The 26591-nt window shown below is 51.4% G+C and overlaps 1 protein-coding gene across 6 annotated transcripts; it reads left to right on the forward strand.

Moving 5' to 3' along the window:
* Positions 1 to 796: 796 nt before the first annotated feature.
* HGS (hepatocyte growth factor-regulated tyrosine kinase substrate) lies at positions 797 to 26585 on the forward strand. 6 transcript variants are annotated; one of them, XM_061548908.1, is made up of 21 exons: positions 797 to 1000; positions 4288 to 4372; positions 5451 to 5526; positions 5754 to 5846; positions 10636 to 10756; positions 11914 to 11965; positions 12646 to 12724; positions 12848 to 12972; positions 13671 to 13749; positions 15548 to 15646; positions 16443 to 16538; positions 17195 to 17233; positions 17366 to 17533; positions 17974 to 18181; positions 19077 to 19249; positions 19781 to 19921; positions 20941 to 21157; positions 21537 to 21649; positions 22555 to 22653; positions 23128 to 23241; positions 24352 to 26585. In XM_061548908.1, the coding sequence occupies exons 1-21, from the start codon at positions 964 to 966 to the stop codon at positions 24415 to 24417; spliced, it is 2280 nt and encodes a 759-aa protein (XP_061404892.1). In that variant the 5' UTR covers positions 797 to 963; the 3' UTR covers positions 24418 to 26585. The 6 variants fall into 6 exon arrangements, with proteins under 6 accessions (XP_061404892.1, XP_061404890.1, XP_061404891.1 ...); XM_061548906.1 differs by having other exon boundaries at positions 798 to 1000; positions 17971 to 18181; XM_061548907.1 differs by having other exon boundaries at positions 798 to 1000; positions 10639 to 10756; positions 17971 to 18181.
* Positions 26586 to 26591: the final 6 nt, after the last annotated feature.

Consider the following 26591-nt stretch of genomic DNA (forward strand, 5'->3'; position numbering starts at 1 on the left):
CAAGGCGCTCTCCTCCTCTAACCCCTGCTTAAAAAATATACACTGCCAAGCCTGGTGGTGTTCATTCGGACGCTGTCTTTCCGATAGCCTTGTTCTTCACCTGAGGACGGCTGCTTGCGTTGTGGCCGAAACGTCGTGATAATTGTATTTTATTATGTTTTATTTTTATTATTTTATTATTTCCCTTCTCCGTGACTTTACCGAGAGAACCAAGAAGAAAATTTTTATTTTTTTTTAAATCGAACCCCAAACTCAATCCAAAGGGGTGGGGCAGGTGGGAGGGGCGGGGCTGGTGGGGGAGGGGTGGGGGCTGGTGGGGGAAGGGCGGGGTCAGTGGGGGAAGGGCGGGGCTGGTGGGGGAGGGGTGGGGCTAGTGGAGGAGGGGTGGGGCTGGTGGGGGAAGGGCGGGGTCAGTGGGGGAGGGGTGGGGCTGGTGGGGGAGGGGTGGGGCTGGTGGAGGAAGGGCGGGGTCAGTGGGGGAGGGGTGGGGGCTGGTGGGGGAAGGGCGGGGTCAGTGGGGGAGGGGTGGGGGCTGGTGGTGGAAGGGCGGGGTCAGTGGGGGAGGGGTGGGGGCTGGTGAGGTTTGCAGGGTGGTGAGAGGGAGGGGGCGAGGGGAGGACGCTGGTGGTGGAGGGGGGGGTAGACCCAGTCACGTGATTCGCTGGTGACATCATCCCGAGGGGAGGGGCGGGGTTTGTTTTGGGGGGAGGGGCGGGGTGAGAGCCAGTCACGTGGGAAACGTGGAAACCTCTTTCCCGGCGTGCACTGCGCGCGCTCCAGATGTTCCGCCAGCCATCTTGGTAAATAGAAGCGGGCAGCAGTCGGGGAAGAAGCAGGCAAGCTCAGTCGTCATCAGCAACAACAACAACATCAACAACAACATCAACAACAACACCAGCAACAACAACAACATCAACACCAGCAGCAGCATCAACAGCGGGGGGAGGCGCAGCACTGGCCGCGATGTTTCGCAGCACCGGCTCCTTCGACCGGCTGCTGGGTGAGGCCAGTTCCGCGGATGCGGTGGTGGTTGTGGTGGTTGATGTGTTGGTTGTGGCTGTGGTGGTTGTGGTGGTTGATGTGGTTGTGGCTGTGGTGGTGGTTGATGTGGTGGTTGTTGTGGTGGTTGTGGCTGCGGTGGTGGTTGTGGCTGCGGTGGTGGTTGTGGTGGTGGTTGATGTGGTGGTGGTTGATGTGGTGGTGGTTGATGTGGTGGTTGTGGCTGCGGTGGTGGTTGTGGTGGTGGTGGTTGATGTGGTGGTGGTTGATGTGGTGGTTGTGGCTGCAGTGGTGTTGATGTGGTTGTGGCTGCGGTGGTGGTGGATGTGGTGGTTTGTTGTGGTTGTGGCTGCGGTGGTGGTTGATGTGGTTATTGTTGGATGCGGTGGTGGTTAATGATGCGGTTGTTGTGTTTGCGATGGTGGCTGTTGTGGTTGCGATGGTGGTGGTTGATGTGGCTGCAGTGGTGGTTGTTGTGGTTGCGGCGGTACTGATTGATGTTGTGGCTGTAGTGGTAGTTGTTGTGGCTGCAGTCGTGGTTGTTGTGGCTGCAGTGGTGACTGACGCGGTGGTGGTATTGGTTGTTGTGACTGGTGTGGTTGATGGGATTATGGTGGTAGTTGTGTTGGCGGTAGTTGTGATTGGTGCGGTTGTAAGGGATAGCGTTGCGCTAAGTAGTTCTAGTTTAAGTGCTGGTGGTTGTGATTTCGTTTTTTGGTGGTTATACTTCATTTTGTGATCGTTGCGGTTGTAGCTGATGCGGTTGCACTCGTGGTGATTTTCTTGGACGTGGTAGGTGTGGCCGAAGAGGCGGTGATTGCGCTTGATGCGGTTGTAGTCAGTGCCGTGGTGGTAATTGTGATTGACGTGATGATGTTTGATATGGAGGTGGTTGTATTTGTATCGAATAGTTGTTGTTGTTAGAAATGGCAGTCGTAGTGATTGCAGTTTCATTCGTGGTGTGTCTACTGCCCGTGTTTAATGCTATACATACGGAAGCTTGACAGACTGAACGAGGTTGCGGCCTTCCCTCGCTGGGTGGGTGGTGGAGGTGGTGGTTGTGGTGGTTGTGATGTCGGGATCGCGGTGAGAACTACCGGACGTGTTGCTGTCGGAATGGCTGTACTGATGGCAGTAGTGGTGCGGGGTTGGGGTGGATGTCTTGGTGACGGTAATTGGGAATCGTGTTGGTGGTGGCAGCATTGGTTCGGGGTTAGAGACGAGGGTGTGGTTGGAATCGTTTTGGTGGGGGTGGGAGGGGAATTAGGATCGTGGAGTTTTGGAAGAGCCCTGAGGATATGTCGTTGTCATGTTGTGTTCAGTTGGCATCTACAGTGGCGTCTTTGTTTAGCGGTGTGGTTATTTCGGAACGGATTGTCGGTATCAGAACCAGTGTGCAGGTGTCGTTTAGAGAGGTCTGGGAGTTGGCCAACGTTTCTGGAGTGCCATTAAGATATGGATGTCGTGATCGAACTGGTGGTGGTGGTCGTGGTATTGGGAGTTATGTGGTCGCGGGGTGATTTGTATACAGTAGTGTGCTTTTGTGGTTGTGCGGTGTGGTCCCGGTGGTTTTCGTGCCGTGGTTGTGGCGTTTGCCACGACGCCGTACAGAATTTGCACACGTGGGGAGGGAATTCTAGTAGACAACAGGACTGACGGCACAGAGGGACCGACCCTCCCATCCAAAATCTTAAATCTGTATTTAGACTGCCGGAGCAATCCGATAAGCTACTAAGCTCTTTTCCACAGATGTCCTGTATGGGCGGGTCGGCCCGCACTGGACGTCATTACGACCCGGCAGTGTTGTCGTGTCATGCTCGCTAAGCCCACGTTAGCAAGTAATAATCCAGTGCCTGTTGTGTGTGTGACTGTGTGTGTGACTTGGTTTATGGGGAGCGGTAAGTGTAGCGGTTAGCGCGCTGCGCTATGAACCTGTCGACCCGGGTTCGATTCCCGCTCACGGCCAACACCAGTGACGATTATCTGAACCGGTCCTGGGCCTCCCCTGGGTCGACTCAGCCTTAAATGAGTACCTGTTGCGGTGTGTAAACATCGCCACTGGGGAGACAAAGGCTTTCGGGCGTGGTGCTGGCCACCCACCCCCTCGTGTACCGTTCCGGCCTTCATAGGTGCTCGCTAACAGCACTTGCCCCTACAGTCTGTTAAAGCTATACGGGGGATCTGTGTCTCTTTGTTGTGACTTGGTTATGAACTCGCTCTGCATTCGAATTCAGACCACGCGCACACATGCGCACCGCATTTGTGTGTGGCGTTAATCGTTAAACACTTGACTTGTTTGCCGTCCTGGTTTTCGGTGTACTTTGACGTCGTGTGCTTACATTACAAACAACTATGTCAGTCCATGACTGGATTTATCCCACCCTGCTGCACACTGCAAACATGGCAGGGGCGGGGAGTTACCACATCTCACACTTGTTTACATGTAGGCTTTCACGACCAATATTATTCTTAATTGGATTATTTTGGGTTAGATTCAAATATTTTTTACTTAAATCTAACTTACCAAATTACTTACACCAATGAGTTGGAGAGTGATAATGGAGATTACCACATGTATGCACGACCTAACCCAACATTAACCAATTATGAATAGCATCTAACCATGATGGTGAGTGTAGATACGTGAAGAGTGACTTGGTTGCCGAGGACCAATTCACATATAACTTGCCATTGCATCTTGAGTTGAAGCTTTCGTGACTGCAGGAATCCATACTCTTTGGTTTTTTCGGTAAAGTCACGTAGGTAGAAAATAAAATAAATCAAGACGTTTCGGGCGCAACACAAGCGTCCGTCATTAGGTGGGAAAGCATGGTCTGCTGCTGAGGCAGACTGTTTACCACTGACTGAGTACAGTCATAATAGTTGTTCGCTCACTGTGTTCTGCAGCAGTCTAAATAACTTGAAGGAAGAAACAGCCAAAAATACATCTCTTGTAGATGCTATGGGCATGTGGCCCTGTCTGTCTGACACGCGTTTGAAGCCTCATTCGTGAAGGACGAATAATTCGAGTGGCATCGTGTCCGTGACCTCGCTGAAGTGACATGTTTGTAAGTGTACGGTAGGCACGACACAGTGATGTCACTCGACGTTACATGCAACATGCACACACAGACTTTAATCTTTTTTTTCTCATTTAACACAGCTTGAAGCCCACGTCAGATAGCCCTGTACACACAGCTCAGTCCTAGATATGTAACAATGATTTCTATCCCTTGGTCATTTGTCAAGAATCGGGGTCTCAAATTCATCAAACCATGTCTTCCGCAGACAAAGCCACGAGCCAGCTGCTGCTGGAGACAGACTGGGACTCCATCCTGCAGATCTGTGACCAGATTCGTCAGGGTGATGTCCCGTGAGTGACTTACTCTCCTCATCAGCCCAAGTGACTCGCCACACTGTCTGCATGCCTATCCCTTTCTTTCACCAGTCTCTGTGAGATCCGCTCCACCTCATTGAGTGTGGATGATGACAATCGTGGGGGGGTGAAAGGAATGTGTCATCGGCAGCGTGCTGGAAGAATAATATTTTACGGGACTACTTTGGCAGTGATGCAGAAGCACAAGTGAAAAACGCAATTCGATGTTTGTCGATAACTGCCTCATGACAGAGAAGTGTATAATAGGTCAACAAATGTTTTCGACATTGCCCCCTTTCCTCAGAGTGGCACGCAACAGACGCATGGAGAGTGACAACGAAATTTTTACAACAAAACCGAACTTTTTTCAGAGAAGGGTACTGGGGAAAAAAAAAGGAACATGTGGATCGGAGAACGAATGCAAATGAAATACAAACGCGTTGACCGTTAAGAAAATTAAGTGGCCTCTAGGGCAGGACATATGGCCAATAGAAATTATAATAGAAATTATGGCTGATATCCCAGACTGGTGACAATGGTATCCAAAGGAAAATGCCCAAGGTAATTACGACTGTGGAGATGGAAAAATGAGGTCAGTTCATGTGTAGGCCTCAAATAATTCCAGCAATGCAGGGCGGTGAGGGTTTGCATTGTTTTGGAGGAACGCTCATCCAACAGTGGATAGACAAGTGGCTGATGATGATAACAAAGGCGGCAGCGTTAAGGACCGGATTATGGAGAAGTTGGTGAACGTTCTTGACAAATGTTCAACTCGCCACGATTGCCTGGCGGTGGTGGCGCACACCTGGTCAGGGTAGGTGGATCACACAAGTTTGTGTTTGTGACCAGATTTGTATAACTTTATTGAAGCTCGGCACAAGTTAGAGGTGCTCCTGAATTTCCGAAATGGTTACGTAATCTTGAGAATGCAGTATTGTCGCAATGCACGTCGTGGATGTGCAATGTTCGCGGATACACGGAGAAGCCTCCATTTGTCCTCGACAATGAATGTGTTTCTCCCCTCCAACCACCCCCCTCCCCCCATCTGCAACGGAACTTGCGGTTCACCACGCAGGGTCAAATACGCCATGCCGGCCATCAAGAGGAGGGTCAGCGAGAAGAACCCACACGTTGCCATGTTCGCCCTCCAGGTGGGTACTGCGCCTCTCCGGAGGGCAGCCGACGAACCGTGACTATGAGAACAAATACTTGCGCAACCAGTTTTTACAAGAAACACCCAACAGTCGAGCGATTATCTCGGCGATTTCCGGTGACGTATTTAACCTCGTGCGCACAGGTGCTCACCAACAGCACCTGCCCCGGACAGTCTCGTTAAAGGCTCCACGCGACATCTTCGTTTTTTTGTGTGTGTGGCCAGGTGCTGGAGTCTGTGGTGAAGAACTGTGGGCAGCTGGTGCATGATGAGTTGGCCACCAAGCAAACAATGGAAGAGTTCAAGGAACTGTGCAAGGTGGTTGACCCATCTACCTCGTTTTTTTTCTTTCCCATTGCTTCATCCGAGCCTTGTCTGTCCGGCCTGTCGCGGATCAGGAGGCCCGGGTTGCTTTTCCACTGCAGATCCAGAGCCGTGCCACTGATGTCACACCATGCGTGATGTTGAGACGCATGCAGATGATGCAATGACGCATACATGCACGTGCGCTCAAACTCCTATGCCACATTGACGCACACTCACATATGTACACACTTCCTCAGCACCCCAAAGCTGCGGACACACTGGGTACCATTTTTGTTATATTCTGGTGTGATCATGTGACACGCGTTGAACGCACAATTAGCCCATTAGCCCTGTTCCAAACTCTTCTTGTCTCTGAGCAAGGTCCTGGTGTCTTGTGGTTCCAGCTTGGCTCATCAAATAGCCAGTGGAAAACCGCCTGTACAGTGATGGCCCCATGCTGCCTCAGCTCGACTCGAATGTGCTCGTAGAAAGAGGTATTTGTTGGGCCTAACCCTGAGCCTATCCTTCCATTCACATCGGGGTCCTGTCTGATGACCTTTATCCTCTTAAGCTCAAATCTAACACTCATTCTCTTAATGAAAACGCTCAACATTGATTTACTTTAGTCCTTGGGAGCATTCGTGCACCGCATTGACCAGGTTAACTCAGACTACCCCTTGTAGTTGGACAGTCTATAATGTAAGTTGAATGGTTTTCATCCGTTTAACACGTAGGCTTTTGTGACCAATATCCATAACAAAAAAAATGGGTTAGATCACGTAAATATAAATGTGGCGTTAAACCCGCCACCACCCGACGCAGCCAATTATTAAGTTTTGTCACGTAAACAAAACGTGCAAATAATGTCGGTAGCAATACAACACAATGTTGGTAGCAATACAACACAATGTTGGTAGAAATACAACACAATGTTGGTAAAAATACAACACAATGTTGGTAGCAATACAACACAATGTTGGTAGCAATACAACACAATGTTGGTAGAAATACAACACAATGTTGGTAGAAATACAACACAATGTTGGTAGAAATACAACACAATGTTGGTAGCAATACAAGATACGTTGCGCTACCCATGCGCCTCATTCACACGGCCGACTTGCTGTGCAGTCGCGACCAGCGGTGCTGTTTGTCACATCATGTTCGCTGGAGCGTGGTGCCCCGGTGTGCCCCGCTTAAACTCTCCCAGGCAGGATGCAACCTGCGTGCGGAATGGATATGCGTTGCCCAGCTTTGCGTGCAGCATTGGTGGAAAGAAAAGGTGGCCACAGTGCACGCTGGTTCGGGTCGGGCGGTTCAAAACAATAATAATTCAACAAATCTTCTCTTAGGCGAGTGGCCATGTTAGTATTATGCGGACATTCGTGCACAACTAACTTTGGATTCCACTCATTTCATTTGTGCCGTTGTCTTCCGATGCGGGCCTGTGGCTAGAACCTGCTAAGCTAGTCCAACAGGTGGTGTTTTAAAATGTTGTCCGTCAATGTAAATTCTTACCAATTTAAAACATACAAACAGAGGGGGGGTGGGGGAGCTGGGATTAGGGGTGGCGTGTCACGTTCAGTGGGTGGCGCTGTGTTCTCTCGACAGTGGTTGGGGGTTGGTGGGTGATGGGTGGGTGGGTGATGGGTGGGGTAGTGTAGTGGTTAGCGCGCTGCGCTACGAATCCGGCAACCCGACTTCGATTCCCGTTCACTACCAGCACCAGTGACGATTGTGAACCGGTCCTGGGCCTCCACTCACTCGACTCGGCCTCAAATGAGTACTTGGTGTGATGTGTAAACATCGCCACTAGGAATACAAAGGTGGCCGGGCGTGGTGCTGGCCACCCACCCTCTCGTGTGCCGTTCTGGCCTTCATCGGTGCTCGCCAACAGCACTTGCCCCTCAGAGTCTGCTAAGGCTACACGGGGGACTTTTATTGTTGTTGACGGGAGCTGTGTTCTCGGTGAGAGGGGTTGGGGAGATGTGGTGGGGTGGGTGGGTGTCTGGGTGAGTGAGTGATGGGGTGTCTGGGTGAGTGAATGGTGGGGTTGCTGGCTGAGTGAGTGGTGGGGTGGCTGGCTGGGTGAGTGGGTGGTGGGGTGGGTAGGTGTCTGGGTGAGTGGTGTGGTGGCTGGCTGGGTGAGTGAGTGGTGGGGTGGGTGGGTGGGTGTCTGGGTGAGTGAGTGGTGGGGTGGCTGGCTGGGTGAGTGAGTGGTGGGGTGGGTGTCTGGGTGAGTGAGTGGTGGGGTGGCTGGCTGGGTGAGTGGTGGGGTGGGTGGGTGTCTGGGTGAGTGAGTTGTGAGGTGGCTGGCTGGGTGAGTGAGCGGTGGGGTGGGTGGGTGAGTGAGTGGTGGGGTGGAAGAGTGAGTGAGTGGTGGGGTGGGTGAGTGAGTGGTGGGGTGGGTGGGTGAGTGAGTGAGTGGTGGGGTGGGTGAGTGAGTGGTGGGGTGGGTGAGTGAGTGAGTGGTGGGGTAGGTGAGTGAGTGAGTGAGTGGTGGGGTGGGTGAGTGAGTGAGTGAGTGGTGGGGTGGGTGAGTGAGTGAGTGAGTGGTGGGGTGGGTGGGTGAGTGAGTGGTGGGTGAGTGAGTGAGTGAGTGGTGGGGTGAGTGAGTGGTGGGGTGGGTGAGTGAGTGAGTGGTGGGGTGGGTGAGTGAGTGGTGGGGTGGGTGGGTGGGTGAGTGGTGGGGTGGGTGGGTGGGTGAGTGAGTGAGTGAGTGGTGGGGTGGGTGGGTGAGTGAGTGGTGGGGTGGGTGAGTGAGTGGTGGGGTGGGTGAGTGAGTGGTGGGGTGGGTGAGTGAGTGGTGGGGTGGGTGGGTGAGTGAGTGGTGGGGTGGGTGAGTGAGTGAGTGGTGGGGTGGGTGAGTGAGTGGTGGTGTGGGTGGGTGAGTGAGTGAGTGGTGGGGTGGGTGGGTGGGTGGGTGGGTGGGTGAGTGAGTGAGTGAGTGGTGGGGTGGGTGGGTGAGTGAGTGGTGGGGTGGATGGGTGAGTGAGTGGTGGGGTGGGTGAGTGAGTGGTGGGGTTGGTGAGTGAGTGGTGGGGTGGGTGGGTGAGTGAGTGGTAGGGTTGGTGAGTGAGTGGTGGGGTGGGTGGGTGGGTGAGTGTATGGGTGAGTGAGTGGTGGGGTGGGTGGGTGAGTGAGTGAGTGGTGGGGTGGGTGAGTGGTGGGAGGCGTGTCGCTATGTTCTGGGTGAGAGGGGGTGGGGTGGGGTGGGCGGTGGGAGGCGTGCGCGGTGTTCTCGGCGAGAGGGGTTCGCGAGACGTGGAGGGGGTGGGAGGGGCGCAGCTGTGTGGGGAGGAGTGTGGCCAGACCCCCGGCGGTAGTGGTGGGGGGGGTCGATGGTGTCAGCCTTTCACGTGAGCGGTGACTCGAGAATGGAAATACCCACGTGCTTGTTTGAGAGCCCCGCGATTGGCTTGTGCGCGTCTGGCGTCTTGGGTAATGCCTCACCAGGAAGTGAGGGGGGCCTCCGCTGGGAGCAACCTTTAGAGAGCCCGCGCACCTCGCACGAGACGCAAAGTCTCACAATTTTGACTTATTACGCCGTGAGCACCGGTAAGTTTCCTTGGACATCGTTGGAAGGCGCCTTACAAATCAATGTAAATTGTTATTACCACGCGTACGACTCACGGGATGTCGTTCACGATCGTGGCGGCTGAGCGCTCGCCGTTCTTCGTGGTCTGTTCGCTGTGGGTTTTTTTTTATTGTTGAGAAATTGTGAAGTCCTTGACGGCATGACTGCGCGTTTAGCCTGCGTCGATTTATAATACAGCTTACGTTCATCGTCTTATTGTGCGTGTGTATATCATACAGGGTCATTTATTTATGGATATGAAAGAAAAACGTCGGTACATTTTTTTGCTCAAATGAGCATTGGCGGTCATCTCCCTGTTTACAGCCTTGACCCAGTGGAGGATATTTCCTCGTGTCAGCGGCGGGGACGGAAATCCACAGGGAAACCACCGTTGACCTCCCCACAAAGTGGTACAGATTGTATCTGCCCTGAAGTGATGATTGGCCGAGTCAAACCCCAAACATGGTTTGAACTCAGTTTAACATGTAGGCTTTCGCGACCAATGTCATCCATAATAGAGGGGTTTTTTTGGGGGGTTAGTGTAAATATATAAATGTGTCGTTAAAACCCACCACCATCCGACACAGCCAACTAGTAAGGGCTGTCACGTAAACAGAACGTGCCAATTCGTCACTAGTACAGCACACCGGTTTTGTGTTGGGGAGCCAAGCCACAACATTTACAATCTCCGTACTCAGTTGGCTGTGTCGGGTGGTGGCGGGTTTTAACGACACATTTATATATTTAGGCGATCTAACCCAAAAAAAACCTCTTATGGATGGTTTGAACTCGTATTGCGAGTCACTCGCTCTCCTGCCTAGCTACCTGGTCGGATAATAGATACCGCACTAAAATAATGTGAAGAAATTACGGAGAGAACTTATGTTTAATCACAGCCTCTACATTGTCTGCCTCCGATTTCAACACGCTTGTGACATATTTTAACACTCTCCGAATACGCTTTGTCCAAATAAATCTGGTCGGATTTGCTAACAGCAATACATATCTTCGTGAGGTATCTACGAATGCGTCATGGGATATGAATGTGTAAGGGTATGCGTACACCTTCAGAGCTAGGACGCACCAAATTGTGAAGCAGTTAAGATTGGTTAATAATTTTTAAAAATACATTTTAATTCTTCGATGTATGTGTTTTTAGGCCTGTTTATTTTTAACCGTGTGCTCCTCTCTCCCTCGCCACACGTGTGTGACTCTCCACCGCAGAAGTATTCGGACCCAGTGAAGTCGAGGCTGCTGGGTCTCATTCAGGCCTGGTCGCAAGCCTTCCGCCACGAGCCCAAATACCGCGTGGTGCAGGACACCTACCAGATTATGAAGATGGAGGGTGAGAAGTTTGCACGCTCTCGCGTTGGGCTTTGACGCTCGCAAAGTTAAAAGCTCGCGTTGCGTGCGTCGATTTGCGCCCGTTAGAATGGATTATTTGTGTTTAAATCACAGTTGAATTTCGATTTAAAGCTTTCGTGACTGCAGGGATTCATCTTGGATCTTTCGGTAAAGTCACGTAGAAGGGAAGTAATAAATAATAAAATAATAATAATAAAACATAATAAAATAATTCTCACGACGTTTCGAGGACGGCTGCTTGCGTTGTGGCCGAAACGTTGTGAGAATTATTTTATTATGTTTTATATTTATTTTATTACTTCACTTCTACGTGACTTTACCGAAAGAACCAAGAAGATAAACCACAGTTGCTGAGCACAGGCCCAGAAGCGTCACGTGATGTTCTAGAATGGTATGCCATATGATACGCTACTACGTATTAGTCGAATGGAGTGAACAAAATTGTAGAACGTGAGGCGGAGAGAAATGGGAGACTGTTCAATAAGAAGATACAAAGGAAGAAAAGTCGTGCGTACAGCATGGCTCGTGTAAACGTTTCGCTGATGTGCGTTTAGTTCTCGGAAAGGAATTGGCGATAACTTTTAAGTTTCTCGAAAGCTCTGTCAACGCGGCGCTTGAACCACAGTGTTGAAGTCGCGCACGTTCAGGAGTCTGGCTCGTTCAGGGATGACAGCGATGGATACAATCCGTTGGGAGGAGCAGGAGATGTGTTTTTATTTAGCTGGTGGCGTGAAGCTGACAACTGGTGTTTCGATGTCGTATTGCAATTTGGGATTCGGTATAAGAATGTATTTTTGTTCTGCGTTGTTTTTACAGTCTCATTCGTCTCGTCTATTATAGAGGTTTTTTTCGTTTCGATCGCGTAGATATTAATGTGTCGTTAAACCCGCCACCACTCGTCACAGCCAGTTAGTAAGGTTTGCCACTTATACGAAACATGCCAATTAGTTATTATTTCAGAACACCGGTGTGTTGGAGAGTAACCCACAACATTAACAATTCGAGTATTACCTTTCGCCGGTAATTACCACCAGCCTCATCAAGGAAATAATTGAAATGCATTGTAAATAAGGTATGCTCAGGTGCATGAGTTGACGTGTGTGTGTGTGTGTGCACGAACGATGTTGTGTGTTCCAGGATTCACATTTCCAGAGTTCAAGGAAAGTGACGCTATGTTTTCGGCAGAGAAGGTAAGGCTTAGTGGGTGGAATAACCTGCGATGGGGGTCACATTCTGTGTCAAATCGTACAACTTTGTCCTGCTTGTGTTTTTACGGGATGGTGTGTAGCTCCCTTGAAAGATGGAGCGGCACAGGGTGCTGTTGTGTTGTAAGCTGTCGTGGAATTGTCTGTGGTGCGTGCGTGTTGGGGGCCTTGTGCACGTGCTGTGCTGAGATTCGCATTGCATGGCGAGTGTTGCGTTTGTGGTCATTGTTTCTTGTTGGAATGTGTTGTGGTTGGGTGCTGTCATGTGTACATGGTGTTTTGAATTGTGTGTGATGTTTTGTATGTGTTACGGTGCAGTTGTGCCTTGCGTGTTTTTGATGTGCGTTGTGAAGTGAGTTGTGGTGCATTTTGCAGTTTGTGGTATGTTTTGTGTGTGTTTTGATGTACATTGTGTGATGTAGTGTATTGTGTGTTGTTTGTGTAGGCGTGCCTTGTATGGCCTAAACGTGAACATAGCCTGGCACAAGCGCCGTGGTGACGTCACCGCCACTTAGCGACGAATGGCGGTTGTTGTTTTGTGTGTGGTGGTGTGCCTTGCGTGTATGGTGGATTGCCTTGCGGTTACGGTGGTGTGCGCTGCGTTGTGTGTTTGCGGTTTCGCGTGCTGGATCTTACGTTGAGTGCTGCTTGTTCCCGTGGTGACGGTGTGGCAGGCCCCTGAGTGGGTGGACGCGGAGGAGTGTCACAGATGCCGCGTGATGTTTTCCATGACAACTCGCAAGGTGATTTCCCATCACCCGTCCCCCCCCACCACCACCGCACATGCGTCGGTACACTTGTACTAACCATCGCTCCGCAGGCAGTGATTGACCGCAGTTCCTCCATCTGCCGTTCTAACCTCGCAGCACCACTGTCGAGCATGTGGACAGATCTTCTGCAGCAAGTGCTCGTCGCGTGCCTCCACCATCCCGAAGTACGGCATCGAGCGGGAGGTGCGCGTGTGCGAGCCTTGTTACGAGCAGCTCAACAAGTGAGTACCGCCTGTCTTTCACATGGCCTCCTACCTGGCACCTACCTGTCTACCTGGGGTCGTAGCATGGCCACGCGTTTGCCTTCTTGTTGCAGAGGTTCACGGATTTAATCCAGGGACAGCCAGATGAATTCTGCGGGTGTATTAACCGTAACAAATACTGCGCGCCATCTGTTGAAGATCTCGTGATATCGTTAACAAGAGTAGGCGGTCCAGATTTGGCAAATAAAAAAAAATGCCCCTGTAAGTTATTTAATTGGAATATACAAAGCAATCAATCATCGCCCCCTCCTGCGAAAATTTGGCAGGGCCCTACTGAAAAGTGACACTGAGGCCTTCCTGGGTATAGCAAGAATAATGGGAGTGTGCTTGTTTATTTCGCGACATGTATTTAAACTCGTACACGAAAAGCAAAGATCCCAAACACACTCGCATGTATGTGCGAGCGCACGCCTGCACACTCGCTCATGCACACCTGTAAACGCGCGTACACCAGTACACACACGCGTGTGCGCGCGCACACATTAACCTGTACATATTTGCACAGGCACAATTGCACAGGTGTACAAACATTCACCTACCTGTATGCACAGACACACACACACCACTCAAAGGCTTGGAGAGGCCTCTTTGTCCTACAATGGAGACACCGTTATTGATGACTACGACGACGATGTGCGTTATTGTCGGGGACTTAGGAAGGACCCCAACGCCAAGCCGGCAGAAGGGGAACTCCCCCCGGAGTACCTGGCCAGCTCCCTCGCGCAGCAGCCGCAGGTGAGTGGCCATGCGCGCGGATACAACTGTGGGTTGAACTGCGTTTGTACTCGCGATGCGGTGAAACCTGTCGTAGCCAGACTCGTTGAGGTGGTTGGCTGGGAGAGCCTTTCCAGTTTTGGTGTAAGCCGGACAAACTGTTAATAATTCACCAATTGAGAAAGTTGCGCACTTTAACGTTGGCTGTTGAGGGGGATATTTCAGAGGGGGGTGGTGGCGTAGATGTGGTAAACGCAGGGCCAAGAGGAAGATGTTTGGGAGCCAGGGGATTCATTTCAAGCCCACGTGAAGTCGTGGGCTGCCCATCCTTTAGTTACAATTTTAATAACAAAATATCACTGCCATACAGTTTAACCCGAGTCACTTTCCGTCACCATGAAGCAGGAGTTGAAGGCTTGAGGTTCACGGGACGTGGAAGGCTGGAATGGATTTTGAGACACACGCTTGGAGCATTTATTTTGTTGTACATTGAAAGTAAAATATGGAAGTGAAAACAGTGATAGGAGGGGAGCACTGATGCAGGGAACAGATTCCTGAACTGCATAAAAACTGATACCACAACCGATTATTTGGCAGTGGTGGGCAATCACAGACAGCAAAACAACGCATTCCTCAATGACACTTCGGCCTGAATAGAAAAAAAAATATCTATAATGAATCGGTGACGTATCGCGCAACGATCCTTCATGGCGCACAACCCAGGTGAAATACATGAAATTGCGTGCCGTAAAGAAAGGCCATTGCCCAGAAATGTCGCATATTACGTCGTTTTCCTTTTTAAGGCCCCCCACAGTGTTATTAACGAATGTGTGGAATGTTTATTTTTGTACTCGTGAAGTGCACCACGTGTGTCGTACATTGGAAAGTGTAGTGCACATGCACACGGCGTCTCCTACCACATGCAGCTTATTAATTGCGTGAACAGTGGTGGGGAGGGGATTTCGAGAGGCCTCCGTCCAGCTTACTCGTGTCCAGCTTTCAGAGGTTTTCCTGTGAACGCAAAATGTCATCTTCACGTGACCCAGGCCTACCCCTAACCCCTGTCACTAACCCCTCCTTGACCACTCCCCAACCTGTCCTACTTACCGTCACCATGGCTACACCAGCACTTTTAAATAAGCCCACTTTATTCTTACCACTGTCATCTAATGTGCTAATTTATCATTATTGTAAAGCGCCTTTGACCAAGGCGCGACATAAATCTGTGTAAGATGAGATACGGATCCTGCAAGTCAGTGTTTGACACATCTGCCAACACTTCCGCCACACGTTGCCACACGTCAACAAACCGTGAGATCCTGCATTGCGTAAATAGGGGTGGAGTTTTCAAAGGTCGATAAGTTAATCATGAACTGCACCACCCCTACGCTCATGAGGCACTCGATGTGGTGATTCATCGATTCCAGCCTGCGAAATAGAAACCTAGGCTCGCAATGCGTTTGCCAAATCGCTCGTTCTCTACTCAGATGTTTGGTATTTTGACATAACTAAGTTTACGTGGATTCTCATCACTATAAATTATATAGGTTCTGTATACACCACAATAGCCAAACATTTTAATAATCATCGTTTCGTGGATTGAATCGTACAATTTCGTCAATCCGCGTTCAGGGAGAATGATTACCTCTAACTTTACCATTCGGGCAACCACTTTTGACTTCCCCAGAAAATGGTCATGCTTGATGATCTTCGGTCGTTTAATAGTCATCGTTGGCATCGATATTCGATGACGTGTGAGAATTTTCGTCGCCCAATATCGCGAACAAAAATTAACGGTGCTGCGTGCTCACACCGTCAGGTTCCTCCGAAGCGCGACGAGACTCTCTCCCAGGAAGAGGAGGAGCTGCAGCTCGCCCTGGCGCTGTCGCAGTCCGAGGCCGAAGAGAAGGAGCGGCAGGTGAGTGGGGGAGGAAGCACCCATCGCCATGACGTCGCGCGCACACACGTTCATACCACACGAGATTTGTCATCACCATCGTCGGCCTTCATCATTCCACTCTGGGATGAAGGCCTCGCCAAGCTATCACCGTCTCCCGCAGTCCTGTGATGTTGCGTTCCACCTGGCACCTGCACACAAATCTATTCCCTTGCTCCATCTCCACGGTGGGCATCCTCTCTGGTGTGTTACCTCCTCGGGTTACCACTTCATCATTCGTCGATCACAAGCCATCATCTATTCGAGACGTGTCCTGCTCGGGCCCACTGACTTTTCTTTTACTTAAGTCAATATGATGTCGTTAACCTGGATCCGTTCTCTAATCTAAATGTTCCACTTTCTATTCGTCAATGTAAATCTAAGCATGATGAACATCACGTAATAAGAAGTAATGCCTCTCATGAGCAAGTGTTCATGCTCTTTTCGAGTGTTTGGTATATTTGCATCTTCTAGTCCCTTAGGCGTTTGGGCCGTTGGGTAGTGCCAAGTGTGATGCAGCATATTGTCCGACATTTCGCTCCGCATGCTGGGAACTTTTTCAGGAATCGAACTGAGACACTGACGTTCTCCCTCGATAATAGATAATTTCCGGTTGTTGACTTCTATTGGTTCGGCTCCCTGACGAAGGCCGGCGAGTTTTGGACATAATGCTGAAACAACACGCGGCACAACCTGAAAACACAGCGGAGGAGAGCGCTATACAGCACAAGCCTACGCATAAGTGTTGACGTGTTTTGTGTGGACTCGTGCGTTTCAGCGGCAGAAGGCCGCGATGTCGGCCTACACCCGCTCGGGCTCCCCCGTCGTGGCGTCCTCGTCCTCTCCCGCCAACACGCTCTACACGCCCACCACGGTGCGTACCATGCCCCCCCCCCCCCCCCGTGCCGCTGTGGTGACCCCTACGACCCGCCACCTCAGGGTCTCAAGGGGTGGGGTAAAGCGAGGAGGCCAGCGAATGGAGGGAACGGCCAATATAGGAATTGGCAGATTTAAGGGTTTTTCCGGTAAAGTCACGTACGTAAAAAATAAAATTAATGGAAGTAATAATAGAAATAAAATAAAAAAACACGACGTTTCGGAGGCAACACAAGTCTCCGTTGTCAGGTGGGACCATCACGGCTAAATTTACTGCATTAAGTGAGGCAAAATTGCAAGAGACAAGCCCTTAAATACAAGTTAAGGGGCTTGACGGTCCCACCTGATGACAGAGACTTGTGTTGCCTCCGAAACGTCGTGATTTATTATTTTATTTCTATTATTACTTCTATAAATTTTCTTTTTTACCTACGTGACTTTACCGAAAAAGCCTAAGAGTATGAATCCTTGCAGTCACGAAAGCTTCAAATCTAGATTTAAGGGTCCGCAAAGTGTAGGGGGCAGCAAATGTGTGGGGTCAAAGTGTAGGGGCCGGCCATGATAAGAAGCCAGCAATCCAGCGAACGCATCTGGTGCTCCTGTGCACATCGCTTTTTCCCATGAACACCAGGACCTTCTCTTTTTGTTTTACAGGTGTCATCTGCTCCCCCAGCTGAAGAACACGATCCAGAGGTGAGGTCCAAAGGATCCCGAGATTTAATACGCATCACGTGTTGCTGTGCCGCTATTTGGTTGAACCGGAGCAAGTGCCGTTTCATTGTTGTCTACCAAGCATTCTCACGGACGGTCTGTGTGTGTGTACAGCTGGCGCGCTACCTGAACCGGCAGTATTGGGAGCGCAAGCAGGAAGAGGGCGTGGTGGTGCCCACCACACGCCGCAGCCCCACCCCGTCCGCTCCTGAGCCTTCCCCGGCCGCCGCAACCAATCCGGTCGCGGTCGAAGGGCACGTGTCGCCCATCAAGGTGGCGGAGGTGAGGAGGCAAAGGTTTAACCCCAGACACGAGCAGCTCTTGTCTCGTGGATACACGCTTGGGGCGTGTGTTCCTGGCTGTCGGACACGAGTGTGAAGAGTCCTTCAGGACAAAACACCCTTGAAGGTTATGAGCATGCGCTGTAATATCAGTCAATTTATTGTCATTTTAGAGCTGCTGTGGCAATACATAGTTGACGGTAACTTTAAAGGCGATCTTTTGATTAACAAAGCTTTGTGTTCGACAGCGTAGGACACTGTTGGCGCAAATCGACAACAACTTTCGAACTTTTTGTGTTTTGGATCTCTTATTCGTTAAACGTCCTGCCGGTCTCTCTCCTTGCCAATGCCCTGAGCTCATTTTGATTTGGACCACGCGCACCCTCCCCCAACCCCTGACTTGTCGTCCGCTGCCACCCACCCTCCTCCTCGCTGCAGCAGTACCAGAACGGCGAGACAGAGGAAAACAACGAGCAGTTCCTACGCACGCTCAACAACGCCATCTCCACCTTCGCTAACCGCATGAAGAGCAACCACGCGCGCGGACGCAGCATCACCACCGACACGGCCGTGCAGTCGCTCTTCCAGGCCATCAGCAACATGCACCCGCAGCTGCTGCAGCTGCTCAACGAGCTGGACGAGAAGCGCCGTGCGTACTCGCCGCAGTCGTTTGCGACACCGCGAGACTACAATGCATCATTTGTAGCCACCCCCCTTCCCCCCCCCCCCCCCACAATTGATGCTTATGGCGGTACCCCGGGGTACCAAATAATACAAAATGGCCGAGGCAATTAAATGTTTTATTTCTGGGACACTATTTTTCCCAGGGGTGTACTTAACTCCGCGACTGGGGTACCAATCAACCCAAAATCAGTGCCACTCCGCGATGTCGAAATGCCAAACAGCACAAAAAAATCGGTTATCGAAAAATCCAACTTTGCATCGTGTGCAGCTCGTCGAGATGAGTCGATTGCCGCATCGCCGACCATCAACAGACTAAAAATGACTGCATCACGGACGGTATTATGTTATGTACAATTTAATATTTGTTATTATTGTAAAGCACCTTGAGTTAAGGCACTATATGAATATATATATAAGATACTATCTCTACAGTACAATACAAGGGCTACAGAAGAGGGGTGATGAATATCTGAACCGATCTTGGGCCTCCCCTAAATCGACTTAGCCTCAAATGACTACCTGGTGTAGTGTGTAAACATCAGCACTGGGGAGACAAAGGCAGCTGGGCATGGTCCTGGTCACCGATACATATGTATGTACGTTGAACTTCTTTTGCACCGTACGTAGCCAACCGTGCCAAACGGAAGTGCAGGGGAAGGATAACAAACTAAACACAAAAATCAGTTGGATAGAAATGAGTTTTCACTCTAGATTTAAAAGTACATAGCTTCCAGAGGCTTTCTAATATCGGAAGGAAGAGCGTTCCAGATTGCCGCAAGAGCGCTAGCGGCACTTGCCCGAGCAACGGTCTGTTAAATGGTACGCGCGGATTTTGTTTTGTTTGCGCGTGGCGCCGGCAGTGCACTACGAGAGCCTGCAGGACAAGCTGGCGCAGATCCGAGACGCGCGCGAGGCGCTCAACGCGCTACGCGAAGACCACCGCGAGAAGCTGCAGCGCGCCGCCCAGGAAGCAGAGCACCAGCGGCAGCTGCAGCTGGCGCAGAAGCTGCACATCATGCGCCAGAAGAAGCAGGTGAACGAGCGGGGGGGGGGGGAGGGCAAGGGCACCGGCATTCGAGGAGGGCGCGACAGAAAATGAGGGAGAGAAATTAAGCTCGTGCATGCCCAATGTTACAGTTAGGCCAGCAGTACGCAAACTTTGTGGTATGTCCCCCCCACCCCCCACCCGCTCCTCTCTCCCCGCTCCTCCCCCTACCCCCCGTTTGAGACCACGAATGTTGGGATGTCTCTCTGATCAACTGCATGTGCAGCTCAGTCTTGATTGAGTGTAGATGTTGTGCGGTGACACACGCCGTTAGCCTGCAGGAGGGTACTGAGCTCCATCAGAAACTCCTCCTGCACCATTCCAAAGCCGTTGCTGGCGACCCACCTGTGAGAAAGGTTTCTGCACCGCCGTTGTGTTTATTCCATTTTGTCCTGTTTCCGATCTTTCGTTGGGCCGTCAACTTCCTTGAAGACGCTGCCGGTATCTGTGCTTCTTGCCGGCGATTGTATTGATCCAGTGAGTGTGTTAACGAATGAATGCGTCCATGTGTGCGTGCAGGAGTACCTGGAAATGCAGCGGCAGCTGGCACTGCGACGGCTGCAGGACCAGGAGAGGGAGCGGCAGATGAGGCTGGAGCAGCAGAAGCAGACCATACAGATGCGCGCGCACATGCCTGCCTTCTCCCTGCAGTACGCATCGGTGAGCATTGTCTAGCCTATGTCCCCAGCCATAGCACCAATTTATTCCAGCCCTGCTTCTAATCTTAGCCTTAGCATGGTGTCCGTTGCCCTAACCCGAGCCCCATAGCTCTGGTTCTGAATTTAGCCATTCATGATGTGGGCCATGTAAGAAATGTGGTGTGTATGTTAGTGGGGAGCGATGATGCTGGGTTTGCTCAGTGCTGCGATTGAGACTAAACTGGGTTCAACTCCTGCCAGTACCATGCGGCATCTGAACATGTCATGGGCCTCTCTCAGGTTACCTCGGCCTTAAATGAGTATTTGGTGCAAAGTGTAAACAAAGGTAGCCATAATGTAATTTATTATGTACTCAATGCATGCATTATATAGGATTTCTACAAATTATATGAAAAGGTTAGATTTAGGCTCGTGTAAGTGTATCAACAAGACCGAAAACAACTGAGAACCATTACACACCAAACTAAAATTTGTGAAAAGAATCGATTCTTCATCGCGGCCTTGAATCGCGGCCTTGAATCGTGACGTCTCATTGAATCTCTGGGGGGAGAGGGCGGGGAGTGCGATGACTGATTTCTTCATACCCGCTGGGTTCGTGTCCACGAGAGGCTTTTGTGTTTTGGCCACGTCTTGTGTTATTTAAAGCTGGGGATGCTGCCGTGGTTTAATGGTTTTCACCCTGGACTTGCAATCCAGAGGGTGCCGATTCGTTTTCCGATCTGCCGGTACGGCGGCTGACACAACGGTCGCAAGTATCTTAAATCCCCCTACCCGCCTCTTTCCACCCAGCAGTATAAATGGGTACGCCACGGTGAGTCGTTCGGCAGGTTGCACGTGGTGGGGTAAAATGTGGGTACTCCCAATTCCAAGATGTATGACCTGCATGGCAGAGCACAATTGTCTCCAGAGGGGTGTTCTTCTGCGAGCAGTGGCCTGAGCAATTGCAGAGCCGCGCCTTTACCTTCGCCTGATGAGCTAAAATGTGCCGCCTGTCCGTGTCCGCGTCTCGCGCCTCTCCAGGGTGTGCCTCAACCGGGCCCTGGCGGCGTGTACCAAGCGCCGCCCCAAGGGCCCCCCGGCAGCCTCAAGCAGGCGTTCAGCCCTCCCAGCTCGCTCGAGGGCTCCCCCATGCACGGCACGGCCTACCCGGGCAGCCTCCCGCCGGGCCAGGGCGGCGTCGCTCCTCCCTACACCACCGCCCCTGCCCCATTCAACCCCACGCAGCCACAGACCACAGGTGGGGGGCCCGGGTTGTGCGCCGGCGCTGGGCTTGCAAGTTTTTCCGCTTCATCGAGCGCTCGTCAGGAAGAGTAGTGCGTGTTAAGTCACGCTAAACGAGCACGATCCCTGATAAGTTTTGAAATAAATGATTAATTCTGCTTTTATGCGATCTAATTTGATCTTAGAAGCTAAGCGAGGTTGAGCAGTGGGGAGACAGAGGGGGGCCAGGTGTGGTGATTGCCGGAACACCCCCCTCGTGCGCCGTGCCCGCCTTAATAGGCACTCTTTAACAGGATTTGCTCCAACCGCCTGTTAAAGCCACTCTTGCACATTGGACTAAACTCAGGTAATACTGGGGGTGTGGGTTGATCTCTGTTGTGTGTGCGTGTGTTCAGATGCAAACTACGGAGGGCAGTACATGTACCCGGCGGGGGTTGGAGGCCCACAGCCTGGAGGGCCCAACCCCCAAGGGCCCTACCCCTACCAGCAGCAGCCACAGCAGTACCAGGTGCACACCCTGTGGCACACGCACACCCACTCGCCCGCACACCCACTCACCCGCACACCCACTCACACGCTCACCCACTCGCCCGCACACCCACTCGCCCGCACACCCACTCGCCCGCACACCCACTCGCCCGCACACCCACTCGCCCGCACACCCACTCGCCGCACACCCACTTGCCCGCACACCCGCTCAACCCGCACGCCCGCTCGCCCGCACACCCGCTCGCCCGCACACCCACTCGCCCGCACACTCACTCACCTGCTGCTGCCTCTTGCTTGAGGAAGACGCAGCCAGCGAAACTACTTTAGTCATGCAGTACCGAGGCTCTGTCCCGGCATGAGTGTTTGAAGCTTTGTAAATGAGAACAATGAAATGTTTTAATAGGCGTCTGGTCACATACGCCTCGAGTGATGTCATTGCGTTTGGAGTGACATCTTGAGTGGCCATAATGATGCACTTTAGCATAACTTTAATTAATATTTTTATTTCATTAACTGCAGTTGATGGGCCAAGTTTCTTAAACTGCCCCCCCTCTGTCTACTCGGCAGCATCAATGGGTACACCGCAGTCGTACGACAGGTCACGTGTGGTGGGGTTTATGTGTGGGTATTCCAACTTCTTTTTAAGACATCTGGCCAGCTTGGAAGAGTAGGCCAAAATAACCTTCTAGATTGATTCTCCAGAGCTCCATCGTGCAGGGCCCTCTTCGGTCAGCGGCAGCTTAGGGCAAGCAATCGCACTTCCGCATCTTTATTTAAACATTTTAGCGATGCCACCTCCATTACATCGGACCACGTGAGCCCGCCTTTTGAGTAGAGACCATCTTTGGTTCCTCAGCATTGCGTGCGTTAGCCGTCCGCACCGAGGCGGAGAAACGCGGTTAACTGTGCGACATCCTTTTGCAGGAGGCGGTGAGCCAGCCGCAGTCTCTGCCGGCCGCGCCAGCGCCTGGCGTGCTGTCCTACCCGTCGGCCTCAGTGGGCTATGCGCCGTACGGCATGCAGGTACGGCGGGGGCGGCTTCACCGTGGCTGCAAACGTGTAGCCACCCTCTCCCCGTCATTGGGAGCCGCGTCTCGTTTCTGCCATGTGTACCTCTTGCCACAGCTGTTTGTCCTCGTGCGCCAGTCGCTTATTTGCACTGACTTCCAAATTAATTTGCTTTGAGCCATTAGATAGATCCCCACTCGAAATGTACACATCACCGGTCTCTGCTTTGTCCTGATGAATCTCCAGGGATTATGACTTTCAGACTAGTGGCTTAACAGCTGTGTTACAGAGCAAATGATCAGCTCTGTTAACCATGGGGAATGTATTCTGGGTTGCTGATGTAAGTATTAATTGTTTATTTTTGTATGCCATTTACATTGTGTAAATCAGTGGCTACTCCAAAGCTTCATAAATGAGGGTGTTTATTTAATAACAATTGCGGTCGTCGTGGATTAATGGAACGGTTGCCGTTGTTGTGATCGTCCACAGGGGATGGGGGTGGCACTGCCCGGGCAGGAGCAAGTGCAGGGGCAGCAGGGAGGCTTCCCGCAAGGGCAGGCACCGCCCGCCCAGCCCGGCTACCAGCAGCCCACCTACCAACCCGTACGCCCCTTGCCCACACAACAACAACCGCCATTCGCCACTCAGTGGTGGTGACGTCACCACGGCGCTATGTGCACGTTGAGGCTACACACCCACACCGATGCAAACGCACACCTGCATGTCCACTCGCTTATTAATGCACCCTGTGTAGGTTTTCACGGTCGTGCCGTGTGGCTCTCGGATGTGTTTCCGGGGTTGTGCCGCGTTTTGTTCCACATGTTGGGTGCTTCCTCAGGAATTTAATTGAGCTCGAGCATCATACAGATGCATCTGCGGTCATGTGCCTGTACACAAGTACACAACTGCGCAACCAACCATGTACCTAGCTCCCAACTGGGGTTGTAAATGTACGTATGTTGAACTTCTTTCGCACCGTACATAGCCAACCGTGCTAATTGGAGGTGTGGGGGAAGTACAACAAACGAAATGCAAAAAGCTGTTCTCAATACATAATCGGCTATCTATTCAAAAAGTCGTGGAATCAATGCTCGCATTCAGTTCGGGCCACTACTGGATGACAGCTTCGTCAGGCCAGGTTGGTCATTGGGCCATTCTTCACACTGGTCAGTGCGGGTTGGTCAACGTTAACACGCGGTTATCGACGCTGCTAAATATCCAAAATGAACAAAACTAGTCCCCTTCTTTGTTCTTTCGGTAAAGTCACGTAGAAGGGAAGTAATAAAATAATACAAATAAAACATAATAAAATAATTCTCACGACGTTTCGGCCACAATGCAAGCAGCCGTCCTCAGGTGAAGACCAGGTCTGTCGGGGAGACAGCGTCTGAATGAAACACCACCACGCTTGGAGCGTATATTTAAGCTGGGTTGGACAGACCTGCTCTTCACCTGAGGACGGCTGCTTGCGTTGTGGGCGAAACGTTGTGAGAATTATTTTATTATGTTTTACTTTTATTATTTTATTACTTCCCTTCTACGTGACTTTACCAAAAGAACCAAGAAGATGAATCCCTGCAGTCACGAAAGCTTTAAATCGAAAGACTAGTCCCATTTGAGCGTGAGACGGGTCGAGGCATCGTCACAACCATCGCCACCTTCTCGTTGCTGTGAACGACAGTGGATTTTATCGTTTATGCGTGTGTCATGCAGGCACCCCAGCAACCATTGGCAGCACCAGGCCCCGCGTCCGTCGCTCAGCTTATCTCCTTTGACTGAGACGACACAGTCATCTCCCGCCCACTCTTTCCCTTTCACACTACATCCCTCTTCTCCTGCTGTGGACTGCTTTCTCTCACCCTTTCTCGCCCCCCCCCACCAACCTCATCACCTTTCTCTGCCTGTTGCTGCTGCTTGTCCTGTTCCTATCTGAGCTTCTCGTGTAGCTCGATCTGCTCCTCTTCATCCTCAACCCCTGCTCGTCCCTCGCTGCTCACCCTCCATGGACTTCTTCTGTCAAGGGCTCGCTCGGCAGCAATGCTCACCGCCGACGCCCCTCTACAGTTGCAGGCCGGATCAGTAGCGCCTGGCTCCACGGTAATGACACCTGGAGGAATTCTTCAGCTCGAGACGCCACGCCGCGCGTGTCTGAAGTGGGCCGGAGAGAGGCGGTGAGAAACAGTTGTAGCGAGAGTCACTTTTAAATTGAACGAGCGTCGAGCTGGCACCTTTTTGCCTGGGGGGGTGGTCGTTGATTCGCTGACGATTGATGCCCTTGTGCTGTTGGCGAGTGGCGTTCGGCCAGTTTGTTGTGTTGCTAAACCTTCTCAAGTCTGCTTCCAGGAACGTGTAATCTTCTGGGTCTGGTTTAAATGGTGTCCCTGTGCACTGTGCTGGTTTGGAGTAAAGTTTTGCGTGTAACCGCTGCCAGTATCGCATTTTAACTAGTTTTGCCTGAGACAGCAGCGTGATTCACCTGCGAAAAGAGTTGTCAATGCGCCAATGGCAGAGGTGGCGGGCACGAGGTTTGCGAGGCTAGGGAGTCTCGCACACAGAGCAGCGAGGTTTCTCCTACGCTCCCGTCGATTGGCGAGCGATGTATGCAGCGCCGTGCTTGCCGCTGGCCAGGCACCGATCCACGGGGCTGTCATCTTCATTTTCAACCCCTGCATCCTTTTATCTCTTCCCCGTCCATCGCTCGCTAAGTTGGTAATGGATCGTGACCCCCTGCTGCACCAGCGGTGTCCCCCCACAGCTGTTTGGGTGGGTGGCACGCTGTGTTTGAATCTCTTAATATTTTTGTCGAAGTAAACGCTCGGAGTTTCCGCGATGACCGCAAGACACGGCCGTCTGCCAACGTGCACCGCGTCCAATATCGGCCGCACCCCCCCCCCCCCCCGACGGTGTTGCCATTCGCAATTTTCCGTGCACGATCATGAACGGTGTTGGTAAATTTAAGAAACGTATAAAGTAAATAAGCTTAAGGTTAAGGTAGTAAGCGTGTGTTCGTCGCAGAGGGACACGGGCGTGTCAAGCCATTGAGGCTCATTCCTCCATTAACCTTTCCTTTTAACGAATAAATATGAAACAAATGAGGTTTTTGAACTGAAATGACTTACCGTGATTTCTGGCGTGGCCTAGTCATGCGTGTGCATCCTTGTCATTGGTAACGCTGCCTGTAAATATGAAGCGTACTCTGAAGCCTCGCAGTCCAGGGCCTCAGCTGCAGCCTGGTCAGGTGAAGTCTGGAACCCATCGATGGGGCCTCGGGACTGCTCCTGCTCCTATATATTCAGCCTTTTCCCCCCTAGCTTCAATTATTCAAAACAAAGGTGCAGTCCTGCAATTACTTGCTCATGTCACTGCTGGCAGAAGAGCTTCCATTAGAGCCCTTTCTAGAGGATGTCTTGGGATTCGGTGGGTATGTACCCACACTGATTTTTTTATTGGTTCAATGTGAATTTGCTTAAAAGAACCGCACAATTTGTTGAAAATGCTTCTTATAATTTATTCCCAACATTCTGACGAAGCCCATGACAATGGCACCATCTTGAACGCAAAACTCTTGATTTCCCCCAATGTGTCTGCTGTAACGGTCGCGTTGTCCACCACGACGTCACCACGCCGAATAGGTGACGTCCTGTGGCGGTGACTGCACACGTAAAGCTTTCGAGTCGTGTGGACCGTGGCTGAAATTCCAACATCACAGCAGTCCACATTGGAGGTTGATATACGAGGGTTGAATAACACCGATGCTGCGCCCATTCTGAAGGTTTTTCCGAATGTGATACAGAAGCTTATAGATATAGAAGGGGAAAACCTCTGATCTAGCAACATCGTGGCAGAGGGGTGGTGAATTTAGAATAACCAGTGCACAATGCCGTTGCCCGCCAGTCTGTGTGGCTGCGTGTAAGAGCCTTGTCCTGCAATAAAGTCGACTATAAACACTTGCT

This window comes from Lethenteron reissneri, chromosome 10, assembly GCF_015708825.2.
Source record: "Lethenteron reissneri isolate LAM-NWPU_2019-01 chromosome 10, ASM1570882v1, whole genome shotgun sequence".
NCBI lineage: Eukaryota > Metazoa > Chordata > Hyperoartia > Petromyzontiformes > Petromyzontidae > Lethenteron > Lethenteron reissneri.

Bases quoted from the DNA above. Each gene is read 5' to 3' on its own strand.
- HGS (XM_061548906.1), top strand. From the start codon at position 964: ATGTTTCGCAGCACCGGCTCCTTCGACCGGCTGCTGG. The intron at 11,966-12,645 runs GGTAAGGCTTAG...TCCCGTGGTGAC, and splicing joins GCTATGTTTTCGGCAGAGAA to GGTGTGGCAGGCCCCTGAGT. The intron at 13,750-15,547 runs GTGAGTGGCCAT...TCACACCGTCAG, and splicing joins CCCTCGCGCAGCAGCCGCAG to GTTCCTCCGAAGCGCGACGA.